At 35.7% G+C, this 21175-nt stretch overlaps 2 protein-coding genes and 2 non-coding genes across 4 annotated transcripts; 2 read left to right on the top strand and 2 right to left on the bottom strand.

Annotated features, from left to right (window-relative positions):
• Positions 1-8203: 8203 nt before the first annotated feature.
• LOC108488784 (hexokinase-2-like) lies at positions 8204-11661 on the bottom strand. The gene is made up of 9 exons (XM_017793069.2): positions 11142-11661; positions 10629-10779; positions 10358-10540; positions 10154-10228; positions 9888-10043; positions 9662-9760; positions 9437-9567; positions 8915-8996; positions 8204-8810 (listed from the first exon to the last, which is right to left on the bottom strand). The coding sequence occupies exons 1-9, from the start codon at positions 11411-11413 to the stop codon at positions 8466-8468; spliced, it is 1494 nt and encodes a 497-aa protein (XP_017648558.1). The 5' UTR covers positions 11414-11661; the 3' UTR covers positions 8204-8465.
• Positions 11662-13291: 1630 nt separating this feature from the next.
• On the bottom strand, positions 13292-13365 carry TRNAI-AAU (transfer RNA isoleucine (anticodon AAU)). The gene has a single exon. It is a non-coding gene; the product is annotated as a tRNA-Ile (tRNA).
• A 3111-nt stretch (positions 13366-16476) lies between these two features.
• TRNAI-AAU (transfer RNA isoleucine (anticodon AAU)) lies at positions 16477-16550 on the top strand. Its single transcript has one exon. It is a non-coding gene; the product is annotated as a tRNA-Ile (tRNA).
• A 908-nt stretch (positions 16551-17458) lies between these two features.
• Positions 17459-20158, top strand: LOC108486982 (uncharacterized). The gene is made up of 3 exons (XM_017791156.2): positions 17459-17635; positions 17769-19684; positions 19792-20158. The coding sequence occupies exons 1-3, from the start codon at positions 17569-17571 to the stop codon at positions 19885-19887; spliced, it is 2079 nt and encodes a 692-aa protein (XP_017646645.2). The 5' UTR covers positions 17459-17568; the 3' UTR covers positions 19888-20158.
• Positions 20159-21175: the final 1017 nt, after the last annotated feature.

The following is a 21175-nucleotide window of genomic DNA, read 5'->3' as shown; positions in this document are numbered from 1 at the left end:
CACAGGGTTGGTCGGATTGTCCCGGATTAGAGCCCGAACCGGTCGATAATTCATCTGTCTTGAGACACCGGCTTGAAATGGTTGAGGCCTGATTGTGTGGTGATGGCCTTCTTGGGTACACATCAGTTGTGTCTCGAACGTCCATGGGACAAACCGGGAGGTAGACGGGATCTTCGTTGTCATCTCCATTATTGATTATGGGGCTTTTCCTTTTCTAATCCACCATCCAATAGACGCGTTAATTGATCCATCATACTCCTTTGGGACTCAAAGATCGGTCCCTTACATCTTCTTTGGATTTTGGCCACCGTTCTTGCATACGTGTTTGTAGTTGATCCTGCATCTCTTTTTGCATTTGTTCCAATCTTTCTAACCTTTGATCCATTGCTTTTGTTTTCCTCTTGTACCGTAACGATGTTCCGAGGTAAGCGCCATGATTTTTAGGGTTTCTTGTAAGTTTTAGTGCGATGATGCAATCTTGATGCATGAATGCAATGAATGAGATGGATGCAAAAAAAGCGTTGATTCCAATTCGATTTCATTAGAGTAACTTTTCTAGAAAACAAGTTTCTTTACATAAAATAGATTACATATAAGGCTTGACCCTGATACTTAAGGCCTTAACCTGTCTAAGAAGCCAAGCTAGCTTTTGGCCTTGGTCCGACTCTGACTCGTATTTTAAACTCAGCACATCGGCTTGTACTGCTAACATTTGCAAGTGGTCAGCCACTTCTCGTACTTGAGTCAAAGCCTCGCCCATGATGTAGTCCCTGCTCCTGACTTGGTCTTGGGATTGATGAAGTTGCTCCTTCCATCGCTCGTTATTTACTTCGAGGAGTTCTATCTGAAGTTCACGATTTTGCAGCGCTGTTTTGAGTTCTTCTATATTCTTTTTTAATTCTTCGATTCTGTTCTGACTAGCTTTCAACTCGATTGCAGAGTTACGCGAGCGATACTGGTACAATAACCTCTCTAACTCTGATATCCGGATCTTTAACCCTTCTTTCTCATTCTGACTTTCTACCAAACTTCTTTTTAGAGTACCTTCTCGAGCTTGAGCATCGCGGAATTTTTCCTCCCACTGGTTGGCTTTGCTTTGCGCTTCTTTAACTTCATGTCGCCATTGTTCGGATGTTTTTCCTAACCCAATGGTTCTCATTGATCTGCTGACTTCTTATAGTCTGTTTTAAACTGTCTAAGTCCTTTTCGCCTTGTTCTTCCCTTTTCGAGTCTTTCACTTCTAGTTTCGGGCATCGACGTCTAACCCTAATCGCATCTTTTCTTCTTCCAAATGCTCAATCCTTTTTCTAGCTCTAGACTCTTTCTCTCGAAATCTTGCTCGATGATTTCCATTTCGGATGGGATTACTTTCAAGTGCTCTTCACCGATCGAGGATTCCTTGATCCGATGTAGGGATGTTGTCGTTAATCCTCCGATTCCACCATCGGTTGTACTCGGGGAGTAGTCATGGATTTGCAGCAAACTTCTTCATTTTACGAGTCCGGTTCTGCATTTGATATCTCGCGAACTTTCTTTTTGTAATTATTCCCTGTGAACGTGAACTCGCACTGGGCCAACCCGTATGTTGGTGGTGTAAACTGTCTGGATCTGTATTGTCGCAATGCAAGCAGAGGAGCGTATCCGACGGCTCCCCATACTCCCAACAAGGGAACCCAATCAAAATCTCCGCATCGATATAATATTTCATCAGGGACCATTCACGGGGCTCTCCATTCAACATCTTCTTCTTGCAGATTTTGGAGAACAGTCATCTAATTTTCTTCTGTTACATCATCTCGCCTCGGTGTAGCCACTAACTCTTTCAGCGGAGAGTAATTTTTAGAGAAGATACGATATGAGACCTTTTCCACTTTCCAAAAATGGCTGTGGAACCAGGATAGCAAGAGCTGTGCACATCCAATAAATCTCCCTTCACCTGCTCTTCTACAAGCATTTAATGATCTGAAAGTTTCCACCAAGATTGCGGGTACAGGTGTGGTTCCTTTACCAAGCCTACCAAAAAGGTCAACAACAACCTCGTCTACATGCCCCAAAGCCTTGAGGAAAATGACCAGTCCATAGATGCTCAAGGCGAAGACATCTACCCTTTTCTTCACGTCGGGGTGCGCTAAGATTAGATCCCCGATTCCTCCATGGGATGCATTTACAATCTCCTTTTGTTTGATCCGGTTGTCACCCATGTTCTCTCATCCCGTGATGTTCATCGCTTTTTTGAAAATGCTTTGGGACGCTATGTGTCCGGTATAAATTCGTCTATTTGAATCTTTGGGCAACGGAGCAAGGTCATGTATTCTTCTATAGTAGGTACCAAATCTACCTTCCGAAAGTGAAGCAACCGTAGCGTAATTCCAATATTGGGCAAGGGCTCAAACAGTGTTCGTCTACCTTGACATCAAGCAGATAAGGTAAATCACCGTAATGACAATAGAATAATTGTTTGACCTCGTCGTCCCAATCGGTTCCATATTTCTTTCAATTCTTGGAGATTATTCGGGTTCTGTTGATCCGAGTGAAATTCCATAGCTCGACACATACCCCTTGGTAAGACTATCACCTTTCTCTTGTTGTGTTGTCTCACCCATATCCGGACAATAGCGTTGTCTTCTACTTTATCAAAAACCCTTTTCCATGATAAGCTATCTATTTAGGAACCGAACATGAATCAACACCTTTTATGATGAAAATGCCATGCAAATACAATGAAAGTAAAAAAGCGGTCGATGGTTTATGCACGTTCAAAGCAAACGAAGAATAATAAATATAGCACTTGCTCGGGTAACCACTAGGGTTTGGAGTGGCTCTACCTAGGGTGGGTTCTTAAGGCTCGCTACATGGGGTTTGATTCTAGAATAGGGTACTGAACCAGCAGATTCCTCGATCTTCACCCATTATAGGCTCACATGCATCGAGTTCGATTCAGGGAATACATTTCCTATGGCTGCACGGAGATGAAAATCTCACGAAGACATAGGTACGGATGTATCTCAAAGCAATCCACTATCCCGCACGGAGGTGAAAACCTCACGAAGGAATAGTTTCGCGCCCCACTTAAGAGGTGTGACCACAACGGTCATGCAATGCAATATGCAACATTATTTAAAGAATCGGACCAACGTAACAGGTATTATTTAGACCACAAGAATAGCTGATGAAATGCAATGAAAGGATCGTATTTCAAAACCAAATTTTCAATTTTCGATAAAAAGACAAGAGTTAATCAACTTGTGGCTTGACTCTCTCATTCGTGTCCCCAGTGGAGTCGCCAAGCTGTCGTAACCATTTTTTGAAAATAACGGGAATCGCTTTTATGAAAGAATTATTTTAATATATATTGAGTAGAAACGTGATTTATAATGAAACATAAATGCTATGGTATTAATATGTATAATGACACAATGATAGATGTGATAGCGTCAAAAAGCAATTATAAAAAAAATGAAACAATAGTGAAGCTTAGAAATATGTAAATGTAAACACATACGTGAGGGAAATGAAACAATCGAACACGCGAGCGAATAAATAAATAAACGAATGTAAGAAAAATGGTAAAATAAAATGACAATGGTAATGATAATAATGATAAAAAGGTATATACATATATGTATTTAGGTACCTACACAATAATAGAAGTAATAAGAAATATATAAAAGAAATATATACATACATAATAACAATAATATAATATTAAAGGATACGATACGTAGTATATAGAAATGTATACGTAATAAAATTATATAGTATATATATATATATTTGTGTATAAAACATAATAGAGGTAAAAATAGGTATAACAAGAATATGGCGTTAAATATATATATACTATGATATTAAAAATGTGTACATAATATATATGTTAGGAATAATAGTAAAAATAACCGTTAAGAATAAATAGGTATAGTAATGGTATATACATATCGAAATAATAACAATGTGACCAAAAAATGAACAATATTACGTAAATATATACGTATATTTTAAAATGAATACTGATAATATTAAAAGTATGTACGTAAAATATACATAATATATAAAAGAAAAATATATGTATATAATGCTTAAAGAATAGGCACAATACAATGTTAATATAGGTATGTATAATGTGGAGTATAATATATAGATATATATATTTTAAAAGAATACATATGAGATCATCAAATACATTAACCAAAATAATAATATTAAAATAAATTAATAATACTATATGATATATATGTATATAATACTAAGTAATAATAATAATAATACCATGCTAATAAATAAAATATAATAATGATAGCAGTAATAAAATATAATAGTATGAATAATATTAAGACAAAAATAAAATAATGAGAAAAAGTAAAAAAATGGACAAAAGTGAATTAACAATGAAGTTAAGGGGGGAATTTAAAATAAAAAGGACCCAATTGAATGCGCGCACAACACAGAGGGACCGTGGAAGCAATTATTCCTTTTGATCAGAACGCAGCGCACCAGCAGGGACTAAATTGGAAAGTGCAATAAATTATAAGGCCAAATTAAAATACAAGAAAAACCTGATTGAAAATCATAGAAAAGCGGAAGGACTGGCATAATTAACCCCTAAGAGCGAAAACACGCGGATCCCGAGTGGAGCGGTCGGATCGGGTCGGGTCGCTTCAAAACGACGTCGTTTTGGGTCTTGGGTCTGGCACCAAAAGCGGTGTTGCTTTTGGTAGGCTATAAAAGCCTAAAACTTCTAAAAAATTTTCATTTTAGCTGCTAAAGAAAAAAAAGGAGAGAGAGAGAGGGGAGGAGATTCCAGGTCAAGAGCCGCCACCGTTAGGTCCCCTGCCTCAGATGTTGTTGCCGTTACCACCACCGTACTGTGGGCTTAAATCTCTCAGTATATTTTTTACCCTTTTTTTTTTTTTTATTATTATATAGATTTAAGGTGTGTCTTTTTGCTTATATTATGTATTTATGTATGTAAAGAAACTAAAAAATATAAAATACAAAAAAATCACCTTAGGTTCGGGTTTGATTTCCCGTATACTAGATTCTTCTGATTTGGTATTATTTACTTTGATTTGCTGATTTTTCTTCTTTTTGAATGCCTCTCTCAGAAAAAAAAAATACAAAGTTTTCAAAGGCTTTATATAGCCGTTTACAAAAGGTTTTTGGTTCAACTACTTGTCATTTCTTTTTAATTCTTGCAGGAAGAGTGGGCGGTGCTGGCAGAAACCGGTAGTGGAGCAGAGGGGAGCACATGCTGGCGTCGGTGGTGGAGCAAAGGGGAGCACTTGCTGCGGCTAGGGTTCTCTTAGTTCTTCCTTCCTTTTTTAGTCATTGTGGGCTAGGATTTTGGTTCTGGGTAGTAGATTTGGGCTTATTGGGCTTAGTTAAATTTGGCCTGTACAGGTATTTTAGCCTATACAATGTAATGTAGTAATATTTTTCGGCTGCTAATCAACCCTAATTAGATCAGATCATAAACTTTATAAATAGACATGTTTAGGCTCATTTGAGGAGGTTTTGGTCAAGCAAGCTACTTAATTATAGGTTTTTATTTCAGTTTGTATTTTCTTCCAATTTAGTTTTTTAAACAATTTTTGTTCTTGTTTAACTTGAATTTAATTTTGATCCAACCTTTCAATTTAATAGTTTTAGTTACTTTTTAGTTTCCAATTGCAATTGGAATTATCTTTACAATTGTTAAAAGAAATCCCGCTTTCGTGCAAAAATTGACATAGAAACAAATTTATTTTATTTTTCCTTTTTTTTATCTAATTTATTGTTTTGTATGTTGAATATGAGTTTAAGCATTATTGCATCTAGATCCATGAGTGGCTAGTTTCCTTAGAGAGATTAATGAATGGATGTATGACTGGTTAACAGATGAATAAAGGTTTAAATTATGTACGATTAACCTTAGGAAGTGGTGACCCTAGGAAGTAATTTAGGATAAACAAGATCGAGAGATACGTTTACCAAGTAAATTATAATTTATCCCGGTCAAGAAACTAAGGTCAAGAGATAATCGTGTATTGGTCGATTAGTTAATTAGTTAGAGACTGAGACGTAATAACTGGTTATGTAACACCCACACCCAACCTGTTAGCCGAATTCGGGTACGGAGCGTCACAACTGAACCGGGTTGATGTACACACTTAGAATTCACTATTTAGAATCAGATTGTATTACCTATTTAATTAAAAAAAAATCTTTACAACAAAGACACTCATTTTAATCCAAGAGTTCACTATCTCAGCTTCGGACACTAAGGGAATTTCATAATTACAACGTAATAAACTCCGAGGCAAAGCCTCACATACTACCCCCTTCCTATGTGCATGACATCGTATCGACGTTTAATCCTTGAATTAACTCAGTTTGGCTTAGTCCCTTCTCAAGTTCCTTGGCACACACGTCTTGCAGCCATAGGTTGAACCCTTGTAAGTTCGGATGAACTTACTGAGTTTCTACGTTACACGAAAATAGGCTCCATCTTACATTGGTTTAAATAGAAAGAACTAAATATAAATAACTCTATGCTTCTACGAGTATATTTCTCTTAAACCCGATATTGCGAGCTCTGATTTATTTTTGATCCTATCCATTAGCGAATAGATCGTCAGGCAATTTCCTCCCTGTCAATCCTATCAACCATCAATCAGCCTTGACGGTTTCTCTTATGTCTCGCCCTCTCTACGGGCTCTATCCTTTCCTTTACGTATTTTCTCTCTTCCACTTATCCCTAAGGTGGATTCTTCTTTACACCATGTACTTATAAGTTGGTCCCTTAGGTCTACCCTCCTAAAGGTCCTTAGGTATGTTTCCCCTTAGTGATCATTTCAAATCTATTCAGTCCGTGACGGACTCCTTATCTTACCATAGCTTGCGGAATAAATTGTTGGCTTGGTAATTTCTCAATAATTTTCCCTTTGAAGAGGAATAGTGTTTACAGACATATCTATCACCCAAGGTATCCCTCTTTGTCAATGGATTCGACTAACCCCTCTTTTCCTTATGGACTAACCGACGTGCTTTCGATCAACCACTAGCATATGGGGTTCCTTGAGTAGCCCCTGGAGGCTCTTGGTGATGGATCCTTTTTTTTTGTGATCCTCGGATAAACCTTAATTCATTTGCCTGTGCATCAAGCATTACTGGTACGTCATCTCCCGTGACTATTTCTTGCTGGGTTACCACCCATATGCTCTACTGGTTTCTACAACTACTATTTTAGTTGTCTTTTTCCAATTTCATATGCTTCCCATTCATTGGCGGATTCTTTCGGCTTCAGCTCGCTGGCTAACTATTTCGCCTCATACTTCCACTTTACTTTTAACCCTTTTTCCTAGTTTGCAAAATTTCTCGTGATTACCGTCATGATTCACCTCCTGTGTTTATTGTTTCGGCGAACTACCCCGTGTTTACTGTCTCCGCGAATTACCCCATGTTTTCTTTCCTGGTAAACTTTTCCGTGTTTACTGTTCTGGCAGACTACCTGTTACCATAACCAAATTTTTATTAGATTTGATTGGGCATGTGTTTATTTTAATTGGTAAATATTTCAAAATTGAACTACAGTTTTAGAAAAGCATGGGCTATTTCTTTATTTTGAGGTTGTGTTTTGGGATTAAGTGAAATAATCTGCCTTGCCTCAACCTTGTGGAATATTATAAGATTTTTAAATTAGACTTGAGTGCTAAATTTTCAATATTACTTGTGAATTAACAAAATCTTATGCTGAGAATATGAAAATATTAACTCCTACTAAGACACCCAAACCAAAGAAGTAAAAGTGTTGACAATATTTTCTTTATTTTCCAAATTTTTATGTTTGAATGTTTCAAAATGATATGATTCAAAGGTTGCTTCTTAATCTATATTTGTCGGACGGACCACTGTCATTTTCTGCCAACATGCCCCAACTACATGACACAGCGGTGTCATTTTCTCTCACAAAAGTCTCCTCCACTTAAAGTACATACAATCATTTTATAACATGAATATTTTCACATAAATTTCACCCATGTCCAAGAAATATGCTAACCTATAATAAAATTCTCTCAACCGGGTCACACCTCTCAACTCAATAAATGCATCTTTGATTCATGATTGAATTTACAGCCCTCTAATTTTAGCTAAATACAATCATCTCAATTATATTAAAATTTGCAATTTTCAGATGGATTGAATTTATCTGATATATATCATTCAATTGAGAAATAATTGAATTGACTAAGAACTCGTTAAACCGGTAAAAAAACATATATATGTAAAAAACTAAAAAAAAAAAAATACATCAAAAGAAATCAAATTTGAACTTATCTGTGAACTGAATGCCTGACAAACAATAAGGATTAGGAATTATTTTCATGAAGCAGCACTAGCCACTTTTAGACCACAAGAAGGAAACACAAATAGTGAATGCCAATAATTTCTCACAAAATAACTTGGAAAAAACAGTGCAGAACCAGTTTTTATTCATCCGTTTCCAGATACTTTGAATGACAAGCAGCAAGAATAGCAGCTCCAATGCCAGAACCATCATTTGCAAGCTCGAGTACAACGGTTTCAGACACCTCTTTTCCGACCAATTCATTTAGGGTGTTCTCCAAGCAATTACGGTATTCCGTATAGTGTTCATATAGTCCGCCGTCCATTGCTATCACCGTCCTTTGTTTCTCCCCTTCCCTCATTGTATCTCTTCCCATTTTCTTCAGAATACTTAGTATCCCGGCAGCCGAAAGACGTGCCCCGCGCGTTGCTACAATGTTGCAAAGCTCAACAATTACTTTTCTCATCTTCAGGGAGGTATTTGATATCTGCAATTGTGATGATATAAACAGGCAGTAAAATACATAACAAAAGTTTTGATGATCAAGAATCTGAAAGAACCAAGTTTTGGTGATCAATAATCTGAAATAACCTCAAGAATGTCTTTCAAGCGATTGGCTACCACTTTGAGGTCAGGGGAAGTGTCCTGATGCATGGCAGATATGATAGGTGTTCTGCAAGTTAACAAAGCTCAAAAATATTCTATTTTGCAGATCTTGAACACTATAGGAAATTGTAACTTTCATTATAGAAAAGGCAATAATATCTGATAAAATTTTCAAGTAAAACAAAATTATTAGCTATGTTACTTGGACTCTTCGTTTTTCTTAAAATAGCGTAAACTGAAATCAGATGAGCCACTAGGGATGAGAGGCTGTGGAGATTGGAGGTCCTATGAGATATTTCATTGCAAGGGAAAAAAAAATGTCAGATACCGGTTTTCTTATTTCGAACATGGAAATGAATAGCATGTGCACCAAGCTATTGCAGGGAAAATGTTAACCAATTTATAAAAATTAGAGTACAGCTGATGAACAATAACCAGAATCAAACAAAAGGAGTACCCGGAGTTTGAAAGAAAAGAAAAGATCCATAAAAAGCCAGAAGAAATTACCCCAATATAAACGGCACTTTAAGTTTCGGTGGAACTGTGTCACCAAAAAAAGCGGCTTCCTCAGCCATCCTACGCAAGACTTTACGGACTATTTCTCCCAAGTACATACCAGATGTTACCTTCTCATAAATCTATAGCAAATCAAAGGAATATAAGATGAACAAATTCTGTTATAGAGAAAGCAAAAGCTAAAGGAATCAGAAGAGTATGAAGTTATGAACTTACCTGCTCACCAGGGTGTAAAGTCTCAGCATCGAGTTCATGATCGTACTCTGTTAGTGGAAGATGCGACGACTTAAAGTTACCCCACTCCGTATTAATGACCTTCACAAAAATACCAACAGAAACTTTACTTAACCTGAATAAATATTTAAATTGTGACATCAAGAAAGAAAGAAACGATCTCGAAGCTATACAAAGTTAACAAGAGAAATTCAAAAGATCAGCTAACCATCTCTCCTGATTTGAGCGGTAGACCATGCCATTTTGGTATCGCATGGGCACGTTCAACATATGCGGCATTTGATCCAGTACCGAGGATCACAGCAGCAACAACATCATTGTTGGTGAAACGACCTCCAGCTAGTGTCCCAACAGGATCATTGACCTGGTTTCAAAACGGTTGCAGTAAGGCATGGGAATTGGGAGGAAACTAACAATTAAGAAAAAGCCAGATGCTGAAACTCAAGCATGTAAAGGTCCACAACATGAACCTACAAAAGCTGAAACACGCATGTTAAGGCCTTGTTTTTCCATGGCTTTCGTCAATTCTGCTACCACATCTCGGCCGACCTGTCAATTCAGCACCCAATAACAGTAAAGAAATATAAGTCAATGACAAAAAATTGTACATTCCTTAAAATTTGAGAAACACTGATGCATAATAATTATGAAAAGAGCGAATGAGCAATTAGCACCGACTGTTTCTTCTATAGAGAAGCCTTTTGTCCACCTAACAAGTGTTCCAGAAGAAATGGATGATTGCAACACGGGAAATGAGAAAGTAAAACCAAGTTCCCTCTGCCTACCGGGACGTAGTTCAAAATCCATGCCTTCTTGAGCTACAAATTTTGCTAGTTCTGCTACAATAAAGCCAAACAATGCCTGAAATCAAGATCACCTATCATACATTAGAGACCTCCATATGCCTCAACCAGTTTCCCTTCATCTATCAAAAAACAGAAGCACTTACATCTGAAGTCCCTGTCATCAAACTCCGAGGAATTGACACCTCCTCAAACTGTTTACTGACGATACCACGGCCCTTCCCTCCCAAATGTAATCGTAACACACGGAAGTTAGTTCCACCGAGGTCCAATGCATAAAACAATCCCTTTTCATTCCTTATTTAGGAAAAGAAAACATATAAAAAATATTTACAATCTCAGATGAAATATAAATTTCTAGATGTCCATCTATGTATATACTCCAACATGAACTTGGTCCTACAATCTCAAAACACAGACAACCTCATATTAACTGATTCGACAAAATTCCATCTAAGACTTAGCTTGGCTGATGCAAAATACTCAGGCGTATGTATATAAACACACACATTTATAGAAGCAATATATGAACGAACATTGATATTTTATGCATGTTAAGTTAGACACAAGTGAGAAAACACCCTATATTTAAATCCAATCAACAGCAGTAAATACATAACCACTGATGTTTATAAACGAAGTAAAAGAAATTGAAATACCCAGTAGGTAAATTGTCAACATAGCTGATGAGCATTTTGAGTTTGCTGCCACCTTCAGAGGCAAGGCCCGCATGCATCTCTACAAGCATGGCATCAGCAACTTGTCTCAGTTTCGAAATCGGGGTCGCGCATTTCTCTTCGAACTCTTTCACTATCTCCATTGCCTTCTCCCACTTCCCTGACTTCTTCATTTTACGATGAACCACCACCGCTGCTGTCACTGCTACCGCTACCCCACATACCACCGACACCCTAACTGCAACCTTCCCCATTTTTCCACCCCAAAAAAAGGAAAAAGAGAAGATCTTGGAAAATTTAAATGGGAATTCTGGGTGTTTTCCGATTCAAATCAGTGAATGGTCATTGAATCTATATTGGTTTACAATCCGAGCAATGGTGCGTTGGTGACCTCCACTTCATTCTTTGAACCTCAATAACAAACAAAAGTCCGTTCATTGATAGAAAACAATTCTTTGACTAATTCTCTTATATTTTAAGGAGAAAATAAACCCTTTTACTGAATGTCATGACTACACGTGTGTGTAAAGAACAAGATAAAGAGTTCATTTGCTTAGTCAGATGTTAGATTCGGTGGGCCTACTTCGTGTTATATTTTATATTTTTAATCTATAATATTCAATGGGATTATATCATAAATAATACCTGTATTTTGGCCAAATGTTCAATATTATACCATTACTTTTAAAATTATTTATTTTGATACCTAAAGTATTCACAATTTAATGCCCGTTAATAAGTAGCAAGACAATCAACACAATTTTGATACGTCCAAATTTGTTATCTAAATTTATTTCTTTTAATATTTTTTCTTCAATTAAATTGATACTTATCTAACTCATGACACCACATCTATTAGAATGTATAAATCTATAATATTACTTAAACTCTTGATTGAGTTGGTGTCATACTTAATCGGATCACAAATTCGATTAGGAAAATTATGAAAATACCCTTCCATAAATAAAATAAATTATATTATTAAAAGGTATTTTACTAAAAAGTAATAAGAATATGCATAGGATGAGAATTAAGCCCAAACAAATTGCATTAGTAAATGCTTTAATACACTACTAAACTAAAGTTTTATTTTGATAGTTTTATATATTTTAATTTTATTATGCACACTTTATTACTTCCATCAATTGTATATATTAATAATATATTTGATTGAGTTGGTATCAAAAGTTAAATCAACACCGACTCAAGATTTAGGACAACACAATGATAATATAATTTTATTTATTTTTTAATTTTAACGTCTTAGATATTTCATGTGTTATTATTAATTAGTTTCAAGCCATATATTTTATTATTTATTGTATATTATTTTTAAACACACATTTGTGTTTTATATTTGAAGTTTCCACCCGCATATCGTGTAGTATTTATTAATAGGTTGAAATGTGAGTATAGGTATTCATAGGCTAAGTTGAGCTTAATTTTTTTTTTTATTTTAATCCAAGCTCAAGCATAAACCTAGCCTCATGCCAGGGAACAATTCATTTCAATATTTAAAAAAATAATAAAAATATCGTTATATTTAGATCAAATTTAAGTTACACCTTAAACAGGGTTTATGTTTGAGCCTAAACAAAGATCATCATAAAGGCAGAACCATCTTAAGCTTAGGTCAACATATAAAAAACCCTTCAACTCTAAGAAGAGAGACAAGTAAGAGACTCTACTAAGATAACTTCCAAAAAACCATCATCCGTTAAGATTAACAATTGTTCGTATCTTTTATGGAAGATTAACTTATTTGTCTACTAAGATAACTTCCAAAAAACCTTAAAATGTGAAGCACACTTGTCACCATGTCTTTTTACACACTTTATGATAAAAGAAAAACTTCATAACTTTATTTAAGTAAAATTTATATTTTATAATATCCCAATAACTTTTAAATTTTTACTAGGATAACTCATAAAAATAATTTATTCCTACATAAGCTTTGCAAATGATAAAAGAATTCCATCTTAAAGAATAATAAAAGCCTAACAACTTGGATTCAATAAAAGTATAAGGATTTATTTTGAAAATAAAAAGAGCTGCAAAATCTTAGTCTAATAAATGAATAATAAAATGAGTTAAGAAGAGCTACAAAAGCGAATGGGAAAAATATATAGAAATGGCCCATGCAGGTTTCGAACCTGCGACCTTCGCGTTATTAGCACGACGCTCTAACCAACTGAGCTAATAGGCCATTTTCTCTGGCTTGCGATTTTAATTTATTAGTTTCTAAATAATATTGGTTTATGTTCATCCATTGTTGTAATTTTGAAAATTTAAAAACGTTAAATAAATCTTGTGCGCAATTAAGTGAAATTATACTTAGACCAGTATCCTTTCACAAATTTTTAATTTCATTTATTAGTTATTTTTTGATAATCAAATACATACATTATATGTAAAAAACAATTGTGAATCGGCAAAAGGGCATAATGCCAATTTTGGTTGGGCAGAGTTAGGTGAGCTTTGTCGCAGGTCGCTCAATCACAAATAATATTATGATTGTTCAGGAGATCATTCATTCAATGAGAATCTGGAAAGGGCGACAAGGATGGATGACCATTAAGATCCACCTTGAAAAAGTTTTCGACAGAGTTCGTTGGGATTTCTTAAATGACACTCTTCGTGATGCAGGTTTTCCTTGTCACTTAATTACTCTAATCATGCGCTCTGTTTCTACTTGTACTATGCAGATTCTATTGAATGGTCCTATGGATGAAATTGTTCCTTCGAGAGGTGTTCGTCAGAGTGACCCCTTGTCGCCATGTTTTTTCATTTTGGGGATGGAAAGACTTGCTCATAGGATCAATAAAGCGATTGCCGAGGGTTTTTGGAAACCTATTAAGTTGTCCAAGGATGGGCCTAGTTTATCTCTCCTTTTTTTCACAGACGACTTAGTTCTGTTTTCTGAAGCAGATATCTCTCAGGCTAGTTCTATTATGGCTTCCCGTGACCAGTTTACCTATTTCTCGGGTCATAAAATCAACAAGCAGAAAACTCAACTTTATATTTCGTCTCAACGAGTATTTCCATTCAGAATTCTGTGAAAGAGATTCGCAGCTTTAAGCAAGTAAATGACCTTGGGCGATATTTAGGTCTACCGCTTTTTCTCAAACGGATAACTACAAGTACTTATAGTTTCTTGGTTGATAATGTCAGAAGCTGCTTGAATGGTGGGATGCCCGCTTCCATTCTATGGCGGCAAGAACTACGTTGGTGAAGTCAGTCCTATTAGCCATCCCAAACTATTTTATGCAAGTAAGCATAGTTCCCATTACTATTTGGAAGCAAATTGAAAAGCTTGCAAGAAGCTTCATTTGCGGGTCAAGATTGGATAAGAAGAAATTAGCGCTGGTGAACTGGAATGATGTTTGTCAACCATGCCGGAATAAGGGACTTGGTAACCGTAGACTAAATGAGCAAAATATGGCTTTTTTTTTATAAAGCTTGGTATGGAATTGATCACTAAATAGGATACATTGTGAGTCCAAATTCTGAAAGCCAAAAATACGATAAGCGAGAGTTGTCCGCAAAGCATACATCGCTCATGGTGTTCGTTTTACTGGCGCTCAATTGCAAAGGTTTGGGATATTGTGCGAGCTAATGTTTTATGGTTGGTTTGTGATGCCCGAATGGTTCGTTTTTGGACTGATAACTGGGTTCCTGATATTGGACCCCTTTGTTATCATGTTCTGAATTCGGACAGTCTTAATATGGATGCTCGTGTTTGTGAGTTGGTGACGGATTTGGGGGAATGGGATTGGCAAGCGGTATCCCACTGTTTGAACCATATTATTCTTAACCGGATAGCTAGTATTTTGCCACCAAATGAGGGTATTGGGTGTGATCAAATGATTTGGAAAGGGACCAGCAATGGTCAAGTTACCGTTTCAAGTGCTTGTGAAGTTCTTAAAGGCCATAACTGGAATGACACCGTTCCTATTTGGTTACTGATTTGGAGGATAATATACACTCAACGCATCATGAATTTCTCATGGTTACTCACTTGAGGCAGGATCTTAACTAACGTGGAAATATGTCGAAGAGGACTTAATGCTGATCCATCGTGTATGTGTTGTGGTAATATTCAGGAAGTTATTATACATGCAGTGCACGAATGTCCGACAGCAAAGTTTGCTTGGCTTCAAATTATTCCTGCTACCCTTAGGAACAGGTTCTTTAATCTTGACCTTGTGGAATGGATCGTAGATAACCTCCAGTATAATGGTTCTAATTTGAATTCTAGTATTGAGTGGAATGTTTTATTTGCTATGGTTTGTTGGAATAATTGGAAGGACAGAAGCACGTTTATTATTCAGAGTAAAAGTAGCTCGACATTGGCTTTGTTTAACAGAAGTCTGACTTGGGCTGAATATTTTGCGTCTGGACAATCGGTTACTGGCCATTCAAGGCAGAAGGAATGGCAACAAATCGGATGGATGGCACCGCCGCAAAACTGGATAAAGATTAATGTTGGTGAGGCTTCTTTTGGTGGCTGTAAACACTCTAATACAGCTGGTCTCCTCAGCAATGACGAGGGTGGTTGGATCCGGGGATACTGTCGGCGAATTGGTGGCTACTCTGCGATTAGAGCTGAGCTATGGGCGATTCACGATGGTTTGATGATTACTTGGCGAGATACAGGAAGATCTTGCTTGAAACTGATAGTTCTCTGGCTATTCATATGATCAAGAACACAAATGGAGAGGGCGCTAATACTCATTTGGTACGCAGCATTATTCAATTGTGCAAGAAGGAATGGGAGGACCAATTAATACCATGTTTTTCGAGAAGCCAATCACGAAGCGGACTTCATGACGCGCATGGCCACCATGGAAGAGTTTATTCTGAAAGAATTTGCTGAAGCCCCGGTTGGAATAATGCATGTCCATCTAGGAGATAAATGAGGTGTTACTAGGGATCGTTTGTTCTTACTAGTTCTTAAGCCTATAGTACAGGGACTCATCAGATGGTTTAACTAGACTGTGTTAGTTGAATTTAAAATTAATGTATTATTTATAGATATATTTAATTTATGAATATTTTATGCTAACATAATTTTAAATTTGAAATATTTATATATTCATTTAAATTTAAAATTATATTTTACAGATTTCAAATATATTGTCATATTAAATAATAAATGAAATTCATGTGAAAGGTCACTACTCTAAGTGTAATTTCACTTATTTAGGATTTGTTTTACATTTTCAAAATTAAAACAAGTAAATAATTGGTGAAACGTTAAAGATAAATCCAGATCATTTACAGTACTAGTATAATAAATTCGTATTTTAAAAAACATGGCCTATTAGCTCAGTTGGTTAGAGCGTCGTGCTAATAACGCGAAGGTCGCAGGTTCGAAACCTGCATGGGCCATAATTTTCATATGTTTTTTCCACATATTCTTTCGCTTCTGGGCTTGTGAGTTTTGCAGCTCTTCTTAACTCATTTGGGCTTTAGTATAAACACAATTTTGTTTTCTTCGACTAAATAATTTCATTTTTATTTTGAAAGCTTATTTAGGTATAAATTATGTATTATGAGTAGTTAAAAATTAAAGGATATTGGGATATAATAAAATATATACCTTACTCGAATAAAGTTTATTGAGGTATTATTTTCCTAAAATGTTTAAATTTTATATCCCTATAACATCTATCATATTTATTAGATGAAAGTAATATTTGATAACTAGAATTACGTTTCTAAATTTAGATTTTATTAATTAATATTATTGATATATTATAGTCTTTTATTTGAAAATTTAAAATATTTAAATCTCAAATATTATTATAGGTGTATAACAATTAATTTTCTCTAGCATTCAAAATTTTGATAGAAAAATTGAATTGTTATAGAGGAAATACACTATAATATATAATACTATTAAATACTAAAATAAAAGTAATATAATTTTTTCAAAAAATTAAAAATAGTATAAATAAGAAAATGAGTTTAAATTAATTATTTACATGTCCAAATGATCCTTTATAAAATTTTAAACTAATATTTTGTATTGAATCAAATTTAAACATGTATTAAATGTGTTAAAATTATGGTTAAACTAATTTTAACCCAGCCCGGCCCAACTCATAATTGTTACGTAGACCTCTCTGCCGAAGCCCCGTTAATATTTAATAATTAATAATTTCGAGAAGATTTTTTTTTTTATTTGTTCTAAAATAGGTGACTAAAATGCGGATCTCCATTCTACCGTTAGACAACGGCTAGCTTATCCAACGGTTCAAAAATACAGTGCACTTTAAATTTTCAAATACATCTCTCCCAACGGTCACCAGATTTCATTTTTGTACGTTCTTTCTTCCTGATCTGCCTCCGCATTCACCAGAAAAACAACTCCAAAAAATTCAGTTCCAATCAAAAGCAAAAAAAGATGAAAGGTTCTGAGAGAAAAGTCTCTTTCTCGTCTTCTCCTATCAAATCATATGCTTCTCCCAATGGTAAACTTCTCTCTCTGACTCTTTACCTGTTTGTTTTGTTTGTTGCCCCCCCCCCCCCCAAAGCAAAGAACATTAAGTTATAGTCTTTGAATTCGTATTTGTTTTGATTTGTTTAGTTTGGGATTTTTAATAGGTTCGGATGAGAATGATAGAAGCAATCAGCAAATGGATTTGAATCTGCAAACACAGAAGAAGCAAGCTGGGAAGACTTTCATGTCACCCACCATTTGTGCAGCTTCAAAGGTCAGTTTCCCAAGAAAGAAAGTCTTAGCTGAAAGAAATGAATCTCTAGGATCCAACTCCTACAATACCCATTTCTCCAAATCCCCTTGTCTTGATTCTAAGCGCTCCCCAAAGATCATTTCCAAAACTTGCCAGAAGAATTCCCCAAATCTTGATCCCAAAGTCGCTTCTGAAGACCCTTTCTCTCACAACACACCCTTATCTTACAATTCCAGAGATGGGACACCCTCACCAGGTCCTTATGACCCATTAAACAATTACCTTTCCCCAAGGCCTCAATTCCTTAGGTATAATCCTAGCAAGCGAAAGGAGATCTTTTTACGCCTTGAAATGGAGGGAAAAGAAGGAGATGATGAAGCTGATACTGTATCTAGTGACAATTCTTCTCTGGCCTCTTCTCCTTCACAAGAAGATGAAGAAATAGGTGACAAATATGAGAGTCTTTTGGAGCAAGAAGATGAAGAATCTGACACTGAATGCGAAGAAGAGGCAGAGGAGGAAGTAGCATGGAGTTTGAGAGGAGTGTTGAAATATTTCCTTTTGTCGGTTGTGTTATTACTAAGTACATCATATATTTCCTCCATGAATTCCTCCGTCTCTGCACCAGCTTTTGAGGCCCCAATACTTGGTTTTCATAATATCTCCTTTGGAATAGGTGAGGGTTTTGAGATTGGATACAAGTTCTTGGATGGAAAACAGGAGCATTTGGGTTTACTGAGCTTTACCCAAGCTATTGCGGATGAGGCAATTGAGGAAGAGATGACAGAAAATGCTAGCATGGGACACATTGTTAATGTTGGCTTGGAGCTAAAGGATAGAATTGTTGAAGCTGAAGAGTTGGTTGAAGAAGAAAACAAAAAGGCATGTGAAGAAGAATTGATTATGATGGAAGAAGCTTCTGAGGAACTTGCTGAGAATATTGAATTGCAGGAGATAGATGAAACTGGGGAGAAGATTGAAGATGTAAAGGAAGATGGTGAAACACATGATGTTATTGAAGAGGAATTGGTGGAAACAGGAGAAGTTTTTGATGAGATGGCAAGGGATATTGAGCAGCAGGGGCAGCAAACTGCTGAAGAGGTTGGATTCTTACAGGGTGATCATCAAACAAGTCTGTTGTCTGAAGGAACAGATTCTTCAGAGGAGATAAGGGAGGTTCCAAAGGAAACCAGTGATACTGACATCGTTCAAACCCAAGTTATGCGATTCAGGAATGCAGTCAGTATGCTGGAGAAGTGGAGCGAATCCCTTGCTCTAAATCTTCAGGAAGTGAATCCACTGAAAGGGCTCAACCAGCGCATGGGGACTGAAGTATTTCTCAAAGTTGCGTTTGGGGTTTTAACAATTTCTGCCATTGTTGCATCCTTTGCATTGGGATCCAACATTAGGCGAAAGGGAACTGCAGCCTCAAAGCAATCATCTTTGGTGGATAAGCAATCAACCCAACCGGCAGTGAAGGAAAAACCAAGTTTGCCACTTCCAGTTGAAAGAGAGGAGCCAAAAGAGCTTGCCATTCCTTACACCATGCCTTTGATTACCTCGGCGGTGGAGAGTGGAGCACCTTCAGTTGAGTTGCTGGCTGAATTCGAGGTCGGCGCAATAAGTAGATCACTTAAGAGTTCTGCTATAAGCAGCAGAATGAATGAAGAAATGAGCAGCAGTCATTCTTATTCTTCAGAGAAGGAGTTGGGGAACAAGGATCATCAACAATGTTTCTCAGAGATGTCTGCTGTGAACTCCACTTCATCTGAAAGATCCACCGCCAAGAAGAAACATTTAGGGAAAGAGTTGGGAAGCAATGACTCGGTATGTTTTTCATTCAACTAAATTTAGCATTGTCATCTTTGATGAGACTGTTTTGCATGTTTCAGATTCATTTTATAACAATTGTGTTCGTTTGTTGTATGCAACAGGCAGGAGCGAAGGGAGAAGGGAGGAATAAGGAGGTGACAACTCCACTGAGGCGATCAGCCAGAATCCAAAATCGTGCAGACATTGTATCCCCATGAAGGCGAGAGTGAAGAGTATAATTTGAATAATTTTGGGCATTATCAGAAACAGCATCTCTGTTGTTTCATGTTCCAGAAAAGTAATGTAACGTAGGTAGAATTAGAAATTGTTCTACTCTAATCTTGTAGGAAATGATCATTATAAGGCTGACAAATTGTTGGTCACTTCCAATTTTATGTTAACAATCAGTTTATCACCTTTATAATCTTTAATCTTTTGGCGGATGTGCAATGTGATAGGTTCATGAAAACCAGATTTTCATTATAACAATCTTGTTACTCAATGTACCGTTGGTGACCATTTTTGGTCTTTTAATGAATTTTCCCAAGCCAAAAAATATTAACATTTATCTCATTGAAGTTCAAATTTATAGAGCTCAATTTAAGGTAATTAAATTGGTTACTTTAATAGCAATTAAATCCTAATCATTCATTTGGTAACTTGGCAAAAGTACCTCTTTCTATTAGGAAAAAAAATTAAGAAGAAAAAATCAAATTTAGATTGATGTTTTTCTTTGCCGATTCCAATTTTGCATTAAGTAAAACTTTGTTATTGTGGAAATCATATTAGCATGTTCGTTTACATCAAGAGCATAATGAAGCTCAAATACAATTGAAGTAAAATTTGAGGGGCAAAGTCAAAAACTATTTTAGGGAGGACTAAAATTGAATTATAAATTTTTGAGAGGTCAATATGTAAGTTTATCATTATTAACTTATGATTTCATCATTTTTTAAGGGGCTAAATAAAAATCTCTTCATTTTTAGTGAAACCAATATGCAATTTTACCATACATTAACTTCTAATATCATTATTTTTAAGGGAAGTAAAAAATAATTTTCCATTGCATAATTTATATATGGTCAAAAAACTCTTCTGCCCTCCTTTGTGCCTCTTTTCATGCCCCTCTAATCATATTTTGATTATGATATTTTACGTTTTACTAAGGTTGAGTAAAATCCAATTTGATTCGAAAAATTCAATAAAAAAATTTAAAATTTGAATTAAATAGTTCGAGTTATTTGAGTTAATCAAGTTATTTGAATCAACTTGAATAAAATCCTAATAGGAAAAGGCAAAATTACGTCGTTTTGATAAATGTTTACTCATTAAGTTAAAAGACAAAACCATTATATTATTTATGTAGTTAAATAATCTTATACTTTGTCTACTAGTTAAAAAATCAGTCTATGTAAATGCAATGTTGAGTATAAATAATAGGATTCGTTAACTCGACTCGACTTGACTCGAAATTTTTTGACTCGATTTGATTCGATTCAAAAAAAT

Source organism: Gossypium arboreum, chromosome 10 (genome assembly GCF_025698485.1).
Source record: "Gossypium arboreum isolate Shixiya-1 chromosome 10, ASM2569848v2, whole genome shotgun sequence".
Lineage (NCBI taxonomy): Eukaryota > Viridiplantae > Streptophyta > Magnoliopsida > Malvales > Malvaceae > Gossypium > Gossypium arboreum.
The sequence above is the reverse complement of the archived record's forward strand: the minus strand, read 5'-3'. Positions and strand labels throughout refer to the sequence as shown.